Below are 20,334 nucleotides of genomic sequence, written 5' to 3' on the forward strand. Positions count from 1 at the left end.
ACCTGAAAGGAGGTTGTGGAGAGGAGAGTGCTGGCCTCTTCTCTCAGGGGACACAGGACGAGAGGGAATGGCCTCAAGCTCCGCCAGGGGAGGTTCAGGCTGGACATCAGGAAAGATTTTTTCACGGAAAGGGTCATTGGGCACTGGCACAGGCTGCCCAGGGAGGTGGTTGAGTCACCTTCCCTGGAGGTGTTTAAAGGACGGGAAAAAGAAAAAAAAAAAAGAAAAGGACAGGTGGATGAGGTGCTGAGGGGCATGGTTTAGTGACTGATAGGAATAGTTGGACTCGATGATCCAGTAGGGATCCAACCTGGGGATTCTGTGATTCTATGAAAGGGGTTGGGAGTGCTGTTCTGAGGTCCCTGGTGAGGGGGTAAGGGGTTGCGAGCGCTGGGTTGGGGTCCCTGGCGAGGGAGAAGGTGTTGGGAGCGCTGGGCTGAGCAGGGACGCAGGTCCCCGCGGGGTGTCCCTCGGAGGAGAGGCGGTGCCCGCATTCCCCGCCCTAGGGAGGGGCTTTTCCCTACCGGGAAAAGGGAGGGAGCGGCTCTCAGCGGCTCCGAGGGAGCCCCTGGGGGCGGGAGCCTGTTTCCGAGCGAGGGGGCTTGCAGGGCGGTGTTGCCTCTTTACGGTCCTTAGGGCGCTTTTAGACGCTCGGAGCTGGTGTTTAACTGTTTAAAAGGCTCTTTCGTCCAAGCCCAGGCTGTTAAAACCGTGTTTGTCGCGGTAAACTCCCAGTGCACTGTTTTCGGAGGGCAAACGGGTCAGTGAAAGGACTGGCTTGGGTGTTTCTTTCTAGCTCGTCCTATGAAGAAAAACGAATGTTAATCTTTTTGTGCCAGGCATATGGTAGAAATTTTGCTGACTCAGCTCTTTTTTTAGGCTATACTTTTCTTGTGGGCACTTTCTTTCAAAGGAACCTCTTTTCTGTAACCTTTCTTGTTGTTTTTAAAGGGAAATAAAACAGGCGTTTCTGTCTCCTGTGAAGCTAGACAAAAAATTAGACCTTTCTTTATTTCATTTGCACACATGGTTGCAATGGTTGGACTCGATGATCCGGTGGGTCTCTTCCAACCTGGTTATTCTATGATTTGTTTTTTGTATCGTGTAAGATAAAATACATTAGTGAAATACTGCTCTCAGTTTGCTTTAGGGTGGGTATCGAATTATGGAACAGTTTGGGTTGGGTGGGACCTTAAAGATCATCCAGTTCCAATCTCCCTTCCACTGGATCAGGTTGCTCAAAGCCTCATCCGACCTGGTCTTGAACATCTCCAGGGATGGCACATTTCCATTCATTTCCATTTTGGTAAAATGACACCAGAGCCTGATTCTGGGCACCGATAATTCTGGGCACTGATATACACAAGTGGCATGTTTTGGCTGCCTGAGCTTCCCTGGGAGTTACTGGGCCATAGAGGAATTAATTCACACGTGCCATCATCTAGGATCTGAATGTTTGTGGCAAGGCAGGGATCAGAACTAGTTTAACATCAGAGAAAAGGTTTGGGTCCCTTCCTAGACTTTGCAGAGGTCCTTTCACTGCTTCATTTTTTTAACTTATGAAAATAAACCCACGTGGGGTTGTTAAAACCAGTGTGGGTCCTCAGGAGGAGGCAGGGGAAGGAATGCTGATGCAGGCCAGCAATGGGCATTTTGCAACAGAACTGGTTTTGCTGTCTTGTTTGAGTGATGTGGTGTTATATAAATGCTGGTATTTTTGCTGGTGTTTTCTCACAGAGGTGAGAATGGGAAGGAGAAGTGCTAACATTGAATACATTTTGTTTCATTGACTTTAACGGGACTTTGAAATGTCACCTGTTTTACAGTTATGATTTCTCTGAAGAGTTCTAGCTGGAGTTAACAAGAAACAAAGCCCTTGCTTTGTTTTTAAAATCAATTTTAGTGAAAATAAACTTAGAGCTGGACTATCTTTCTCTTATTAGGTAGCTTTCTAGGATGCAGGGGGAAGACTAGCAGGCTCGGTTAAGTATCTTTGATATCAGTGTGATGTCATACACTCTTGTTGGTTTGGGTGCAAGATTTCTGAAATTAAGAGAAATCTGGTGGCTTTACAGTCTGACAGGGAGGGCAAATCACCATAAAATCTTAATAAGCGCACGCTGTAACTATTTCTGGTTTTTTTTTTCTGCTTTTAGATCCTCTGTTTTCCTAAATTAAGTGATGGAAACATATACTGAAGGAAAAAAAATCACCCTTTAGGCTTTGGCATTCATATCTGTATGAAAGAATCTAGGATGTTCCAAGAAAATGCATCAGCCAATTGTTCCAGTATAGTAACAACATCTGCTGAAGATGGTGCTTTCCAAAAAAGAGGCCATAGTGCAAGAATCCTTAGTCCAGAAGAGGCTGAGAGACTGGCAAAAGATCAGGTTTTGGTGTCTGAATTCAAACAACTAAGGCTGGAGAAAGAGGCCCAGAAGAACTGGGATCTGTTTTACAAAAGAAATAGCACCAACTTTTTCAAAGACAGACATTGGACAACCAGAGAGTTTCAAGAGTTAAAAGCATGTCGGGAGGTGAGATCTATGCACTTCCTCTGTGAAAGATGGGATTGATTGTTTCCAAATGATTTAATAAGACTTCTAACAAAGCCATTACGGCAAGAGCTGCCACATGTTAAGTTTGCAGTGCCCTGTGTAGTCTCTCTTAATATCAAGGATGCCTCCTCAGGATCACATGCGTCAGTTTGGTTTCAATTTATAATTGACCCATATTGGATACTCCGTAATGTGCCGCTTTCAGATGCAAGCTGGTGAACTTCAGAACACTACTTTAAAGAAACACATCCAGAATTACAGGCTAATTGCAGGACATCATTAAGGGGAATAGCCAGATGCATCTGTTGTTCATTATAGCTAAATGAACGATGAGACAAAAAAGGTACAACAATCTGGTGATTAGTTACAAGGTAGGTGACTGAAGAGATTTGTAATTTTGCAGAAATTGGGATTCCTGTTTCGTAGATCCGGTGGATTCCTACTTTGGTTTTTGAATCGACTGTAATTAAAATTGATTATAGCTTTTAAAATGCCAATTGAGCAGTGTCTGTGCTCATATTATGAGGACAAGAAAAATTGTGTCTTACCTTTGATTTCTTCCTCCCCAGTTTGCAGATCAGAAGCTGACCATTCTGGAAGCGGGCTGTGGGGTTGGAAACTGCTTGTTTCCACTCTTAGAAGAAGATCTGAATATTTTTGCGTATGCCTGTGATTTCTCTCCTAGAGCTGTTGAGTATGTGAAGGTTGGTGTGATATTTGGAACTTCTTTTTAGAGTATCTTTAGAAGTTTCTTAAATGACAAGTGACTGGAATGATAGACTTCTCTTGCTTTCCTTTTGCAAGAAGGGTAGAATAGCTTTTGCCAGAAGAAAACAGAGACTGATCCATTTTAGTGGAGCTCCTATGCATCATTGCTGCAGACAGTTTTTCAGCATCAAATCCTAGCATTATGGTAATACATGTGTACTACTTGGATGATTTGTGAAGTCTGTGGTTTTTGGAAGCACTACAATGTCCCTGCTCACTGTGCAGTACAAGCAAAATTTGTTTGGGATAGAAGCTTGCCCTTGATATTTGTGAAGTGGAGGGAGTCCCAGGGAGAATCTCAAAACCAAGGCTATGACAGTTATTATTAAGGAAATTTGTACCCTGATTAGAAATAGCTATGTTTGTACTTACTCATAGGTAGGTGGTATCACACACCAAAGTTCAGCTTTCCAGCAAGGCTCGCGGGGGCTTTGTACTTTTAAAAGTCGCCTGGTTTATTAAATTCGTAATCACAGGTAAACTTCCATGTATCTATTATTTTAAATCATTCTCTTGTGGGACATTTGTGACTGAGAACCATAAGGTGCATGCTGCATGTCTCATAGGCAAGATGGGAGGGAATACACATGACAAGCAGGGTAGGAGAGCAGCTTCCTGGGATGCCACAGCTGTGCTGCAAGATGAGGTTGGGCTGGGTGTGTACCCTGGATTTTGGATGACTTAGTGGTGTCTGCCTCTGCTGCTCTTGCAGAACTTCTTTCTTGCCAAGACCAGGTTTCCTTTTACCCAGTAGAACTGTGGGCAACAACAGCCCGGCTGCAGGTTGTGTGATATGAACTAGAACCATTTACAATCTACTTGTAGCACAAGAGCTGTAATCACCTCGTAATACAGAATTTCTTTTAATATTTCTGCATTTTTAAAGAGTAGAAGCAGTGCTAAAAGAGAAATGGTGTGTTTTCTAAACTGTTTTAACATACATTCCTTCTCTAGATTCCTGTACTAAAATATTGTTCTATTTAGTAGTTGTAGTTTTGCTGTAGTACTATGCAGCAAAGAATTTCTGATTGCTTTAATCACCTCTTGGAAGGTAATGTTCTTCTGCCCCTGTGTTTTGTGTCGCTCTACTGATTAGTTTCACAAGTTTTATTTGCAAGAACAGGTGCTGGTGGTTTTCAGTGAAAGTGTGCCATTTTCGTTTCCCTAGAAAAATGCCTTATATAGTGCTGAAAGATGTAAAGCGTTCCAGTGTGATCTTACTAAAGATGATCTTCTAGAAAACATACCAGCAGAATCTGTGGATGTTGTCACGCTTATATTTGTGCTTTCTGCCATTCATCCCGACAAAATGCATCTTGTCTTGAAGAACATATACAAGGTAAAACCAGTTGATTTCACAGCCTTTAAAGTACTTTTCTTCTTTTTAGCTTGAAAGTATGTTTTTTTCTTGAGAAAATAACCCCTCTTATAATGGTGATCTCTAATACTATATTCCATGGATGTATTTAGTTAGTTCACCTAGTATACGGGACTAAAATATGTTTTACAATGCTTTTTTTCTCTTTTGGAATTGTGAGGTTGCATGATGTCAGCATAACAAAAGGTATTTTGAACCTGTGATTTGGGCTTCTAAGTTGTAGCTACAAGTAATATTTACTGATTGCAAAAATGTCTGTGTTGATAAGGTGTGAATGACAGTAAACCAAAGTTGACTTCCGAAAGATAAAGTGAGTTGCAGTTAGGATGTTATAGTTCTTAAACACGCTTGATCTGTGGTGATTTAGAAGAGGGGTGTTCAGACACCAATGCTAATCTAGAGAGACTCGTTTCCCTGGGCTGCTTTTATTAGCTGATAGACTACAATAAGTCCATCCAGAGGGTGGATTAAGCAATCTGAATTGTGCTTGTTCTGAAATCTCCTGAGATGTCATATATGACATGCAGAGAGAAATAGTCAACATATTTTTTATTTATTCATATGTGTACATTTTGGGTTTTAAACTGTCAGATATTCTCATTTATCTTCAGTAGTTTGAAAAGAGAATGTTAGATTTTTTGGTATACCCCCAGTTATCCAAAGTCAGGATTGGTTTGTAGCTTGTGCACGTGAAAGGCTCATCACTGTTTTCCCTGTGAAGATGCCTGGCTTGTTTAACTTGCTTGTTGGTTTTTGCATAAATTTGTTATTGGCAAATAGTCCTTTTCTGCCCTAACAAATACAGCTGGTATTTGGTGAGGTAGGAAAGGTGCATGCTTCAAATCTCTAAAGTAAGCTTGGCAAATGACCATGTACTTCTAACTTTTGAACTCTTAATGGCTTGATTTCTTTGCCAAAGAATAATTACCACCACCACCCACCCAGCAGTCTCCCCCTAGCCTGCAACTCATTTTCCTTAAACTCTTCCTTTTTTATTTCTTATTATATTGCAGCATTTTTCATTCTCACACGAAAGAAGAAATGTTATGAGATTCTAAATTTTGGTTTTAATCAATAAGCAAAATCAGGTGCTAGACTGTATACTGCCCTACGAAGAAAAGACCCTGTTAGGACTTAATTTTTGTTGTTAAACTGTATATTTTCTCCTTTCCTCTGTATTTGAAGAGTGTTGCAAAAAGCTTATTTAGCTGATCAGCACCCAAACAAGTATCTTAAAACTTTTTGTAGCCTGCTGTTTGTAGGGAAGCATTTTTAAGAGCAGACAACCGACTGCATATATGACTTTTTTCATAGAATTATAGAATGTCCTGAGTCGGAAGGCACCCACAAGGATCATTGAATGCAACTCCTGTCCCTGCATAGGATAACCCCGAAATTCATACCCTGCGTCTGAGGGCATCATCCAAATGCTTCTTGAATATTGTCAGGTTTGGTTCCATGTCTGCTTCCTTGGGAAGCCTGTTCCAGTGCTCCACCACCCTCTGGGTGAAGAACCTTTTCCTAATATCCAAGCTAAACCTTCCCTGGCACATCTTCCTGCCATTCCCTCAGGTCCTATCATTGGTCGCCAGAGGGAAGAGATCAGTGCCTGCTCTTCCACCTTCTCTTGTGAGAAAGCTGTAGACCACAATGAGATCTTCCCTCAGTCTCTTTTTCTCCAGACTGAACAGACCAAGTGACTTCAGCCACTCCTCGTATGGCTTCCCCTCTAAGCCCTTCACCAACTTTGTGGCCCTCTTCTGGACACACCCCAGTTTTGTTGCACAGAGGAATGAATTCTGTATAGATCACTTGTGTGTTGTGAATGCATTAGGATACCTTGTCTTAGTGTCTGTGTGTGTATACAAATAAATATATATGTTGGGCTAGATCAGTTTCTTATTAAAACATATATTATCTGACATTTGTGTTATCTGACAGGTATTAAAACCAGGCAAGTGTATCTTGTTCAGAGACTATGGACTGTATGACCATACAATGCTCAGGTTTAAATCTGGCAACAAACTTGGAGAAAACTTTTATGTTAGACAAGATGGGACAAGGTCGTATTTTTTTACTAAAGGTAAGACATGCTGTAGAGTGCTTTCTTTTCTATGAATCTTCTGTTTAAGCTTGCTTCAGGGAATTGCCAAGATGTCCATAGAAGGTTTGTTTTACACAGATGAACTGCTAAATTGTGGTGTACTTAATTTGCCATCCTTTTGGGGAGGAAGAAGGTATTTTGACTGCAGGGATTTTTGGAGCACTTTATTCTTTACAAGCGTTCTTATATGTGCCAAGAGCAGCCGTTTCAAATTTTGCTGTATTTCATTCAGGTTCATTATCTTAAGGCAAAAGACCAAAGTTCAGTAACAGAATTGATAATTTTCATGAAGCAGCGTCCCAGAGGTGTTCAAGACCAGGCTGGATGAGGCTTCGAGCAACCTGACCTAATGGAAGGTGTCCCTGCCCTCATGACAGGGGAGTTGGAACTGGATGATTTTTAAGGTCTGTTCCAACCCAAACCATTCCATGATTCTATGAACTAAGTGGTTATCTTGGCATTATTCTTTGTGCAAGGTGTGGAAGATGAGGTCTACTGAAGAAGTCAGTGACTTCTAAAGCAGGGCCTTGACTATAGCACTGGGAAGCCTGCTGAGATAGCACTGGCCAGATGTGGTCACTCTGTCTTCTGGTTTTTTTGTAAAGATGATGCAAAAAACATTTCCACGTGGTGCAATGTTTAAACACTTTTTTGTTTAGTACTCATAATGCTTTAGGAGTTAAGGTAATTACTGCAGTTTACTGGTGGAGAATTTGAAGCACAGACACGCAAAGAAATTTGCTTAGACTGTCACAGTGAGTTGGGATTAATAGCTCGTCTTCTAACTCCCAATTCCTTGTGCTAAAGTTCAGTGAACCATTACTTCCCCCTATCAATCATAGGGCATTGTGTAATAAGAGCTGTGTGTTTATTTCTGTGGGGCTCTTTGTTCTTACGCTAAAGCAAAACACAGCCACTGAAGAGACTAATTTGGAGCCAAATAAATGTTATTCATATTTTATGGCTTAACGTATTATCTAATTGCATCTGGTATATAAAAACCATTAATCTTGTCTGAGCTCTCCCTATTCTTTACAGGACAGTGATGAAATCTAAGATAACGCAGGCTGAGCTGCAGCTTCACTGAAGCATGTTTAGAACTGTTATTTGTTGAGTGATTTTTAGTTCTGTTTAAAGAATGGATGCTAAAGGGAACAAATAAGAGAGTAGCCTAGGTGTGGAATTTTAAATTCCATATTTATTGTATGTTAGAATTGTATCTGAATGAGAAATTCCTTGCTAGTATGCACCTTTGCTTTGGGGGAACAAATGACATAGGGAGGAGGAAGAGGAAGGAGGGAGAAAAAAGAGAATTTTTCTTATATTTCTCTTGTTAGCAATTGTTTTACTTCGGGCTGGTCATGGACCACCTCCGCTCCCATTTTTAATCATTATGTTCTCATTCATCTCACTGATTTTCACATAAATATTGCTCAATGCTTGAATTCTTTTGTTACTAGAAACATGACTCCCATCATTTCCTCACAGTTTGCAACCTGTGCTATTTTTTATTTGCTTAGCACAGTGCTGGTACATCAAGTAATTGCTGCATGCAATGATTTGAATGATACTTTGTTATAATTTATCTGGCCTCAGATAACAACACTGAGCTTCTTCCATGGGGAAAATAATCCATTCTTCCAGTGCTTGAAATAATGTTAACTTTGTGGAGGAATACATGGTTGTAGTTTTGCGTTAAGAAAAATGTGTAAGTTCCTGACAATGATGTTTCAAGAGGTCCACAATTAAGTAATGTTTATTTTTATTTCATTGATGTGGGTTCTCCATTTTACATGAATGCACTGTGTTTATAATCAGTGCCTGTGGCTTCCTGATGGGCTTAGGTTGATACAAGCCTATGCTACCACCATAGTGAGTGTTCTCATCTTCCTTCCTCTGCCCACCACCTCCTCTAGCGCTGTGGTTCCTGTACCCACATGATCAACCATTTCATCAAGCTGATCCCCCCTGAACAGTGAAAAGCTGGCGTGTTGTTTGTTTTCTATTCTATACAAGTAGCACAAGTTTAGAATGGCTGAATTTTTTTGTGAAATTGTGATGATTTTTTACTTAATATGACAAGTCAACAGCACGAGCAGCCCTCTCTGCTGCAGAGGTCATCCTATTGGTGAGGTACTTCTGCCTTCCCTAAGGGAGACGTGCCCTCCCTTAAGGGGAGAGGAAGATTCTTCTGTTTATGGAGAATACTTTCATTTTGACTTAGTGGAAGCTTGCTACCACTCTATCCATTTTGCAGTTTTGTCCAGTTTTGTCTTGAGCCGTGGCCTGTCGGTGTCTGATAACAGAGGATGGCATTCTTCCTCAAGCAGAGATGAATTATCTTTGGAATAAGTCACATATTCAGCAGCGAGGGTCAGCTGTGCACGGTGAAAAAACAGTGCCATCAGTCACGAGGAAGATGGCGAGGCTCAATAAATATAAGAGATATGGCAAGTTTTGGCAACTAAACTGAGTAATTGGCTTGAGCCCTGGTTTTGCTTAGGTTGTTAAGCTGTTTTGCTCAGGTAGATGTTTCTACAGATCTGCTTTGATTTTTATTTAGCAGCCTGCCCACATAGAACAGCTTGAAATCTGAAGGCTTGTGTGATTTTCATGCTCTAGCACCGAAGAACATGTACTTATATAATGTTGACTAGTGCTTTAAAAATAGCTTAAGCGTAATATTTCATCTTTTTTTTTATTTTTAAATTCTCTTCCAGAGTTCTTGTCTCAGCTTTTTGAGGCTGAGGGATATGAGCAAGTGGTCAATGAATACGTGCAACGAGAAACTGTGAACAGGAAAGAAGACTTGCGTGTTCCAAGAGTTTTTCTTCAAAGCAAATTTCAAAAGCCTTTCAGTAAGACATAAGTTCTTGCTGGTTTATTGCTCGTTTGTAATGGAAGCTAGCACATGGTTTTTCCTTGTGTGTGCTTATTTTTCTGGAAAAACAGAAATGACGACATCCAGTACCTCTTGTTGGTTTTCACCCTCGGATATGAAATATGAATAGTATTTCTAATTCAAATTTAAGTTGGTTTAGTGATGCAGGCAACCTGTTGAATGTCTGTATTCCTGCTTCTGAAGTAAATGCTGTGCAGCATTGTTGGAGGATCAGGTGAAGCACGCAAAATATGGTTAATTTTAAGAACTAGTTTTCATTGGTTATCATCATAATTATTTCTATTTTTATTAAAACCTTTTTTTAAAAAATAAGTATCCTGTGTTTCCTATCACTTATGTTTTTTGTGGTGTGTTAAAGTTACAGTATTTCATCTGCTTACAGTACTTGTAGGATTTCTCAGTATAATTTCTCAGACACAGGAATGAAACTGACTCAGGTAGTGGCATAATGTAAGCTGCTGTCGTATTTTAATAACGGTATTTTTTTAATGTGCTCAGTATTTGGATATGTAAACAAATGCTTATATTCTAAATAAGATCCTGATTTATCTGATTTCATGATTGAAGAAAGCTGTTAGAGGATCAGGTTGTCTTTATCCTTAATTAATTTCAGATATTCTTCCTTTGGTGAGCAGAAATAGTTGCACTTTCGCAAGTCAGTTTCCTCTTTGGAAACAAAACCAGTGAGTCAGAAGTACTTTCTTTTATATTAAGTGTAGTCAACTGCTTCTTTCCTGAGCAGAGGTCTTAATTTTTTTCTATTGCTCTCAGGAAAGGTGTCGGTCTTTGCTGTTCCTACAACAAAAGCCACTGTATTACTACTGTGGCTTATAGCCAGCCACAGACTTAGTTGCTTGAAAAAGCTTTCTCTTTTCCCTTCAACAGCCCTGGCATTTTGCACGGCAGAGCCTCTTCTTTTTTTCTTGGATGATATAATCTCAAAAACATGTCTGAATCTTTTAACCTACCTTTTGAACAGCTGTTCTGCAGCAGAGGAAGCTCAGAAGTATCCGGTGGCTTGTGCAATGGGCTCTGCTGATCTTGTGTAATGTAGACAAGTTGCAACAAGGGATATTCCAATTAAATACTCGAATTTTTTTTACTTCTTCTGTGTAAGAGGAGGTCAGACACTGGCACAGGGTTCAGAGAAGTTGTGGGAGCTCCATCCTTGGAAATACTCGGAAATGGATTGGGCAAGGCCTTGAGCAACCTGTGGCTTTATTGGAGTGTGGCCTTGTTCTGAGTAGGGATTTCATCTCTTGCAGTATATATTAGTCTGTGATTGATTGATTGACTCAGGTTGCCATTCCACTGGGCTTGTGCATTGCTAGATGACTCTGTCATACATACCTGATGTGGACCAGAGGTGAGTATTTGCCTCCATTTATGGCAAACTAGTCATAAGATATGATAATGACTTTTTTCCCCCAGCTCTCTTAACACTGGCTGTATATGCACAAGGGGAAAGAAGTAATAACTTTTCCAGCATAAAGCCTAACGTTATGAAGTTAACCAGTCAAAATTTTTTCAGCAAATTTGAGCTGCCAGAGGTCTTATTCAGTTGATAGGTTTATAAATCAATTTGTGGCAGGTCATTGCTTTGTGTCAGGAGACCACAGCTTTTCTTTTCATCTGATACCATGAGCCACGAAGCTGTATTTATTGTGTCATCAAACTTTGGCCTTGGAGAAAAAAAGAGATTAACCATGCAGTTCTCGTAATGACTCTTAGAGGAGGGTTATTACATGACATCTCGTTCCTTTATGGAGAGTATCATCCTGGGGATTTATACATTGCTGACCCCTGCTGTGCAACTGATTACCACTTTCTGCCACACCAGTAATAAATATCTAGTAACACTTACAGTAAATGAAGAAATATGTTGAAGAGGATATAACGATAGGAATGTTATTATAATCTGAGCAATCAACATCTTGTGGCTTCCCTCAGCAAACATTACTCTTTAGCATAGCTGTTCAATACAATGGCTGCATGTAGTCTGAGCTCTGCTGATTTTTAGGGTGGTTTGAACCCTGTAACAGCAAGTGTCTTACAAGACTGTATGTTTGGTTCTTTCAGAGTAGATAGTGCATAAATGAGACTGAAAGATTGCCTTATGCGGCTCTGTGTCACTTTGGTGTATGATTGTCAGCACATGCAAAGGCAAATGCACTGAAGTGAGCATCCTAAAAGGGAAATGAAATGTAGGCACGCATTAAAAACTGAAATGTTTGAGTCAATCCAGTAGACTGGGCTGCAGGCAGTCATTGACTTCCATTTTACACTGAATTAACTATTGCCTGAAAAATTATCACAGAATGTCCTGAGTTGGAAGGCACCCACAAGGATCATTGAATGCAACTCCTGTCCCTTCATAGGACAACCCCAAAATTCATACCATGAGTCTGAGGGCATCATCCAAATGCTTCTTGACTATTGTCAGGCTTGGTTCCATGTCTGCTTCCCTGGGAAGCCTGTTCCAGTGCTCCACCACCCTCTGGGTGAAGAACCTTTTCCTAACATCCAACCTAAGCCTCCCCTGGCACGTCTTCCTGCCATTCCCTCAGGTCCTATAATTGGTCGCCAGAGAGAAGAGATCAGTGCCTGTTCCTCCTCCTTTTTTCCCTTGTGTGGAAGTAGTAAACTGTGTTGAGATCTCCTCTCAGTCTCCTCTTCTCTAGGCTGAGCAGACCAAGTGACTTCAGCTGTTCTTCATATGGCTTCCCCTCCAAACCCCTCACCAACTTTGTGGCCCTCCTCTTGGACACTCTCCAGTAGCTTTATATCCTTTTTATACTGTGGTGCCCAAAACTGCACACGATTCTCGAGGTGGGGCAATAGAACACCTCTTTGTGTCTGTAGCTTCAGTGTCCCTGTGTGTTTCTGCTTGAGGAATTAATCACTTTTTGTGTAGCAACACATTAATTGGAGAGGAGTAGTTTGATTTTTTTTTGTTTCTTGTTCAGTCTTGTTTCTGGTCAGACATGGAAAATAAAGTAGCATGCATTAGTGTCCCTGCCAGAAAGTCCTTCAGCTACAGTTGTCATATAGCAGAGATTATTTTAAGATGAATAGTTAGTAAGTTTGGTTTGGTCTCTATGGTTCTGCGTCAGCAAGAACTACAGAGACTGAGTGAGGAGTCGATCTCCATCGGCTCTTCCTCACTCAGTGGCAGGCTGAGCTCCATGGGCTTCAGGTCTTTTCTGCAGCTGCTGCTACCGTCAGCAGTGGCCATTCTGTCTGTTTAACTGATGTTCTTCTTTGGCTGAGGTCACCAACAGAAGGTGCTGTGATTGGATGGGCCCGGTGAGGCTTTTCTTCTGTTCTTGGGTTCAGTTCTAGGTTATCTAATTTTTAAAGTCTTGGATAACTTTTCTAGATTCAAGTTTTCATAACAAATCTCTGAGTACAAGTACAGCAAAGTTTTAATTCTACCACATGCAAACAAATATATGACAGCCGTTAGAAAATAGGAGAGGTGCAAAATACGGTAGCAGTTGTGTTAGCAGCTGTCGCGTGAGAGACGCTGTATCACAAGTGGGAAAATTTGAAGAATTTTAGGTAGAATCATAGAATCATGGAATAGTTAGGATTGGAAGAGACCTTAAGGGTCATCTAGTTCCACCCCCCTGCCATGGGCAGGGACATCCCCCTAGATCAGACTGCCCAAGGCCCCATCCAACCTGGCCTTGAACACCTCCAGGGATGGGGCAGCCACAGCTTCCCTGGGCAACCTGAGCACCACTCTCACAGTGAAGAAATTCTTACGTCTAGCCTAAATCTGCCCCTCTCCAGTTTATACCCATTGCCGCTCATCGTATCCCCACGAGCCGTTGTGAACAGTCCTTCCCCAGCTTTCCTGTAGCCCCTTCAGGTACTGGAAGGTCACTCTAAGGTCTCCTCAGAGCCTTCTCTTCTCCAAGCTGCCCAAGCCCAACTCTCAGCCTGTCCTTGTACGGGAGGTGCACCAGCCCCATGATCATGTTTGTAGCCCTCCTCTAAACACGTTCTAACAGCTCTATCTCCTTCTTCTGCTGAGGATTCCAGAACAGGACACGGTGCTCCAGATGATGTCTCAGGAGGGGAATAGAGGGGCAGACACACTTCTGTAAAAGGGGATGGGCTGCTCCATGCACATGGTCCTGGCGATGGAGCTGCAGGATCATCATCCCCAGGTTGCATTGTCACCACCTCCCTCAGCGCTTCAACACCTGCCCCTGTCAGTTTGAACAAGAGCTGAGGTGAGTTTTTAGAAGGGCCTTTTCGCACTCTTGAAGCCCTTTGGAATTGATGTTCCAAACTGATTTGTTAAGAAGGGAGGGATTAAGTGGAGTTGTCTGGGGGAGAAGTGGTTTGGTTTTGAGGCCTCATTCCTTGATAATCGTTGAGAACCCAATGCTCTGTTTATCTGAGCGTGAGCTGGTTCAGTCAGTGGTGCTTATTCTGTTTCGACGAAAAATTCTGTCTGCTTGAGAGATACCCTCTATTTGTTAGAAGCATTCTTTCTCTGACTGGTCTCCTCTTCCCAGCTGGAGAGAGGCCAGGTTAACTGAACCCCTCAGCTGCCTCCTGCAAGGTGGTGTTTCCAGAGCTTGGGAACATGGCTATGCACAAGCACCCCAGTTTGGTTGGTAGCTGCAGGAGACCTGTAACCTTTGTGCTTTGTGTCCTTGAAAGCGTTTTTGGATCTGTAAATCCCCTGGCATTTCAGGCAAAGAACACTCTTGTTCTTCAACTTAGAGTGAGGCAGGGAGTCCACAGAACAGAGCAGTTCTGCTGTGCGATGCCTTCATTTTGGCGCAACAGACTCTGACCTTGGTGTGAGGGCTCCATCCAGGAGAGCAGTTCTCTGCAGTGCTAGTCCCAGGCTCATCCAGGAGACAGGGGCAGAGAGGGGCACCCCTACAATGTTCCTCATCCTTGACCCAGTACACCTTGACCCAGAACGTCTCACAGCTGGACAACGTGTCCAGAAGGCCACAGTGAGGGACACCATCAAAAGCCTTATTAACATCCAGAGCAAGCACATCCTCTGCTTTGCTGCCATCCACGAGGCAGGTGACCTCTGGGGCGCTGGTTTGGCTGGAGAGGCCCTGGGTGCTGGTGCAGCTTCTGGAGCAGCCCCAGGCTGGCTCTCGGCTGGGTTGTGCTCAGCGCTCCTGGGCCCTTGGCTTTTGCGGGCTGGGGCCAAACCCTCCCCACCCTGAAGGCGACGCCAGGTGTGGAGAGAGCGACTCCGAGACTGCAGAGACAGGACAAGGCAGCGTGCAAAGAGGCATTTTTGACAACAGTAACAACTGGTTTATTCCTTATTCCTCGAGTACCACGTTTCTAGATGTACAACACCGCTCGGTGCCCAAGATGACTGCTGTTTGCAGCCCGAGCCGTTTCAAAGTCTGTCGCCTTGTCGGGCGGCCGTGTGGTTTGTCGGGCAGTAGCAGGTTGGGCAGTGTCGGAAGACGCGAGGTGGGTGGTGCGGTGGCCGTGGCAGGGGAGCGGCAGGAGGTGCTGACAGTGCATCCCTGGCAAGGTGTGGAGGGCGGAATGGAGGGACGGCAGCCCTGGGGAGCTGCCCAGGATCCGGACCGGGCCACCATTCTGGGCGTGGAGGGGGCCCGATGAAGAGTGGGGCAGGAGGTGTGCGGCGCTGGGGTGAAGGTGGGGATGGAGCTGGAGCCGCCTGCTGTACGTGGTCAGGGCTGTTGCTGCGGTGCCGTTTGGCCGGGGCTGGACCGGCACTGGTGCTCGGGGCATCTGGGTCAGCCCGCGGGTCGGTCGCTGTGGGGCTGGGGGCTGCGCGTCTCTGGGGGTCGTTCTCCTGCGCAGCTCCTGTTGCCGCCAGAGCACCAGCTGGTCTCTTGTTTGGGCGCTGGCCCTCCCGCCCGGGGCTGCGTGGGGCTGCAGCCGGGGCTCGCTCTCTTTCCCCAGGGCTTTGGTTGCACCTCCTGAGGAGATGTGGCTGATCTCTCCGGAAGAAGGGGCTGTGGAAGAAGTGCAGCTGCAGAAGGCAAAGGAGAGAAGTCAGTGCCATCATTTCCAGAAAGAGGAAGACACCCCTTTGGTCAGCGCTTCTGCTCCTCCAAAATCCTGCCCTTAGTATTCCTGACAACGACCCGGAGAAAAACTTGGGCCACTTGCTCCCACCCCCATCCTCACTCCCTGCCTGGAAAAGGTTTCTTCTCTCTGAACGTGACCCTCTGCTCACCAAACGTCTGGAGGATTCTCTCATGGGGGATGAACTCGCGTACCTTGCCCAGAGAAGTTCCTGCTGCTGCCATGGCATTCAGCGTCTCAATGGAGATGGAGACGGGAGAACCTCCTTCCATTGTGCAGAATCCGTGGAGGTTCAGTTGTAGGATGAAGCCTCCCATGGAGTCGGTTTCGAAGATGTTCCTGCCCAGCACTTCCTTGCGGAAGAGATTTTCTGCGATCGCGACGCAGTTTCCGTTGTCGGCCCACCACATTGACTGGAAGTGGTGGCTGCTGACAATCTTCCAGAGCTTCATGAGGAACCTTTGGGCTGAAGAGGGGCTGGGTTTGGCACAGCTGACCTCCCAGAAATGATAAGGTAGGTTGGACACCCCCCACTCACCAGACATACCTTGAAGGTTCTCTCCTGCGAGAGGTGCGGTGGCAGCATCGCCAGGTGCTGCCATATCACGTCGTGCGTGATTGGAAGATGATGAAGTCCCCAAACCAGGGTCCTCCGTGTCAGAGGATGAGTCTGGTGAAGGTGACTCCATGTTACGTCTCATCGCCAGCTGAGTTGCAGCGTCGAGCCTCGTCCCTTTCCGTGAGCAGCGAGACTGAGTCCTGCCTGTCAGCGGGCTGAAGGGCTGTGGCGTCTGATGCCTGGGCAGCAGCTCGACAAGTGCCCTGGGGTCACTGGGACGCCTGCGTGGCATCACAGTGACCTCACCGTCTGGCTCGTGTCCCCTGGCGACGGGAGGTGGAAGAGACCACAAGGTGCTAAAAAGCCCTCTTTTCTCTCCATGGGGAGCCCGGGATTGAGTTAAGAAGGAATCAATGGAGGAGCCCAGTGTGGGGCTTGGGGCTGCGCTGCTCTGGGGGTCGTTGTCCTCTGCAGCTCCTGTCGCCAGCAGAGCATCAGCTCATTTCTTCTTCAGGCGCTCGTCGTTCCCGGGCCCTGCTCTCTGGGCATTGCGATAGTCATCTCGGTCTGCACTGCTCCTCCTGTACCTTGTAGGCTCCGTGTGTGTGTAAAGGGCAGAGTCAGGCAGCACAGCTGAGCCAAAGGGGATCCGTCCCAAATTGGCCCCAACTAAAGTGGGCACATGGTGCAAGCCTTGAAGCTGGCGCTGCCCATCTCCTGCGTTTCAGCTGTGAGCCTGGAGCGCACAGGTTTAAATGTGGTCTGCCTCTGTTACTCTGGTTGGGCCTTTGCCTGCCTGTACCCCCTTTCCTCTGGGAGTCTTTGGAAAGAAGGTTTCCACGATCTTTCTGTGCTAAAATGCTGGGGGATGAGGATTTCCCGGTGTTTGTTGACCGCTTCTCCTCGGAATGGGATTGAGTGGCATCTGTCTTTGTAACTCAGAGTCTGGATGAGGGACCCCGTATTGGTTGGTAGCAGCAGGAGAAGGAGGACTATTTGGCTGTCTTCTTGGGAGTCAGAGGTTGCAGCAGAGGGTGCAGAACTCAATTCCACACTAAGATCCATCCTAGGAAATGAATAGAGTCTGCGTCATCTGCTCTGTTCCCGCTCTCTTTCTGGAGAGACGGTGGTTATGGCTCACTAGTTGCTGGTGTGTTTGTAACATGGAGGTGTGAGGTGTTCCCCTTGCTTGTTTGCTCTCTCGATCAGCAAGATTTGGCCGTGCATTGGAAGAATATTATTCTGTAATAGATCTTAAGTTTTTAACAGTAATGCTCTTGTGTATTTCTGTTAGGGAAATAGAGGTGAGAGAACACTTAAAAGATAGATTGAGTTTCTTCCTGGTTAAGGGTAGCAGGGCTTGAGTGCATTGGTCTGGCCTTGCTGGGCTGGAGGTGTGAGGAGGGGCGATCACAGGAGTTCAGCCTTGTCAAACTGGAGCTCCTAGCTCTTTAATTCAAGTAAAAGTCGAAAGGACCTGCTTAGCTTATGTTGTGCTCTGAGCTGAAGTAGAATCAGGTTTCTAGGTTTCCAACTAAGCCTCGCCTAAGCAGCTCCACTTTCTGAAAGTTGACTGCCTCTTTTTCTGTCTCCAGCAGGGATAAAGCGGGGCACTGGTATGCATAAAGGCCACTGCTGACACGTATTCCTGTAGAAACCAAGTGCATCCGCGAGCTGAAGGAATGCCGTGAGGGAAAGGGGCGAGCAAGAGTCGCACTTGCAGGGAGCGGGGAGCAGCCGGGACGGGTGACCCCAAACTGCCCAACAGAGTATTCCGTTCCATGCACTTCCTACTTGGGATACAACTTCAGGATCACAAGGGTAAAGCTCTCTCAGAAAGGTCCCAGGTTGGGCTCAGGAATCGGATTGAGGGATGCGGAGATCCCGGATAAAGGAAAAGACAGGCGACGTCCTCACTGCATGGGGGCTCTCAAAGAAGAATACTTGACCCTCACGATCCCTCAGCTGGTTCTCCTGAGTATGACGTGCATGGTGGGGTGGACTTTTTGAGGCGGTGGGAGCTTCCCGGAGCCGGGAAAATCCCAGAAAAAAAAACCCCAGGCGGGGGTCCTGACAGCCCCCACACGCTGGTCCCGCGCGGTGCCTGACGGGAGGGGGCGGTCCCGGCAGCTACCGCGGGAGATTTAAACTGCGCCCCTGGGAGCACCGGGACCTGGAGCACGGCGAAGAGGAGTGTGGCAAAGAGGTGCGGGGCAGTTTGAGCGGGGCAGTTTGAGCGGCAGTTCGAGAAGGCAGGGCGCAGAGAGGACCTAGGGAATAGGCAGAAGACACCGAAGACCATGGTGGCCACCCGGCAGAAGGTTAAAGCTGCTCTGTGTGCTGCAGCAGGCAGGGTGGATGCTGCCACCCAGACGGAGCCACAGTGGGTGCATGCAGCTACCCAGACCCTGGGCTGCAGGCAGGGCCCCCCTCCCACACCGGCTCGTGCCTCTGGTACTGGCCCCACTTGTGAAAGCTGCGCTCGAGTGGGGGAACTCCTTCACATGGTGAAGGAGCTAAGAGAGGAGGTGAAGAGGCTGAGGACCATCAGGGAGTGTGAGAGGGAGATTGACCAGTGGAGCAGGGCCCTCTCACTAACTCAGCAGCCTGCTCGAGCTAGTGTGTCCGAACATCATCCACCTGCAAACTGCACGGTTGGGGGAACAAGAGATGGGGAGTGGCAGCAAGTTCCTGCCAGAGGAAGGAAGCCTGCTCCCCTCACCCAGACAGCAAAGCCCCAGATCCCCCTGGCGAACAAGTACCAGGTGCTGCAGGTGGAATCCAGCCCTGAGGATGAGGATGGTGGCTCCCACAGCCTAGAATCCTTCCCTAGGCTGCACCATTCTCAGAGAAAGATAAAAACATCCTCCATCAAGAAGAAGAGGAGGGTGATTGTTGTAGGGGACTCCCTCCTAAAAGGAACGGAGGGACCCATTTGCAGACCGGACCCGCTCCACAGAGAGGTCTGCTGCTTGCCGGGTGCATCAGGGAAGGAGGTAGCTAGAAAACTTCCTTCCCTGGTCCACGAGACAGACTACTATCCTCTGATAGTAGTCCAAACTGGTAATGATGACCTAACAAACAAAAAGGCCAAAGCCATCAAGAATGGCTTCAGGGCAATTGGGAGAATGATGGAGGGCTCTGGGGCACAAGTAGTATTCTGCTCCATCCCAATGCTAAATAGAGAGGAGCGGGAAGCCAGGATGAAGAATTCGATTAATACCTGGCTCCGAGCCTGGTGCGAGGAGAGGGGCTTTGGCTTTTTTGATCATGGGGGGGCTCACGCACCCCCAGGCTTTCTCGCTAAGGGCGGGACACATGGGTCTCCTAGGGGGGCTAAAGCCCTTGCTAGAAACCTAGCCAAGCTCATAAATCGAGCTTTAAACTAGATGTGAAGGGGGAGGGGGTTGAGCCCAGGCTAGACAGGAACGAGCCTGGACGTGGGGAATTGGTGATTGGGAGAGGGTGCGCGGGTGAGGACCACCAGTACCTCACCGCACAAAAAGTGGGGGAGAACACACCTCGGGGTGCTAAGGGAGATGCAGGCACTCTGGTGTCAACTACTCCAGTTACCAGGCAGTTGGGAATGAACCGTGTTCCCTCTAGGAGGGCTGAAGGCTCGGCAGCTCAGCTGAAGTGCATTTACACCAATGCACGCAGCATGGGAAATAAGAAGGAAGAGCTGGAAGCTGTCGTAGGGCAAGGAGCCTATGATGTCGTTGCCATCACGGAAACGTGGTGGGATGACTCATATAACTGGAGTACGGCTATGGTGGGGTATAAGCTTTTCAGGCGGGACAGGAAGGGTAGGAGAGGAGGCGGGGTAGCCCTCTTTGTAAGGGAGGACTTGGACTCCATTGAGATGGATTGTGACCATCAGGAGGTTGAGTGCCTGTGGGTCAAAATCAGAGGAGCCCACCAGAAGGTAGATTTTGTGATGGGAGTCTGTTACAGACCACCCAACCAAGGAGAAGCAGCTGATGAGCTCTTCTATGAACAGCTGCGGTCAAT

General features: G+C 46.0%; 1 protein-coding gene across 3 annotated transcripts; it reads left to right on the forward strand.

Annotated features, from left to right (window-relative positions):
- Positions 1 to 1,100: 1,100 nt before the first annotated feature.
- METTL6 (methyltransferase 6, tRNA N3-cytidine) lies at positions 1,101 to 10,968 on the forward strand. 3 transcript variants are annotated; one of them, XM_069860094.1, is made up of 5 exons: positions 1,103 to 2,537; positions 3,128 to 3,262; positions 4,495 to 4,665; positions 6,646 to 6,787; positions 8,627 to 9,491. In XM_069860094.1, the coding sequence occupies exons 1-5, from the start codon at positions 2,241 to 2,243 to the stop codon at positions 8,641 to 8,643; spliced, it is 762 nt and encodes a 253-aa protein (XP_069716195.1). In that variant the 5' UTR covers positions 1,103 to 2,240; the 3' UTR covers positions 8,644 to 9,491. The 3 variants fall into 3 exon arrangements, with proteins under 3 accessions (XP_069716196.1, XP_069716195.1, XP_069716194.1); XM_069860093.1 differs by lacking the exon at positions 8,627 to 9,491 and adding an exon at positions 9,529 to 10,947 and having other exon boundaries at positions 1,105 to 2,537; XM_069860095.1 differs by lacking the exons at positions 3,128 to 3,262; positions 8,627 to 9,491 and adding an exon at positions 9,529 to 10,968 and having other exon boundaries at positions 1,101 to 2,537.
- Positions 10,969 to 20,334: the final 9,366 nt, after the last annotated feature.

Source organism: Phaenicophaeus curvirostris, chromosome 6, assembly GCF_032191515.1.
Source record: "Phaenicophaeus curvirostris isolate KB17595 chromosome 6, BPBGC_Pcur_1.0, whole genome shotgun sequence".
Taxonomy (NCBI): domain Eukaryota; kingdom Metazoa; phylum Chordata; class Aves; order Cuculiformes; family Cuculidae; genus Phaenicophaeus; species Phaenicophaeus curvirostris.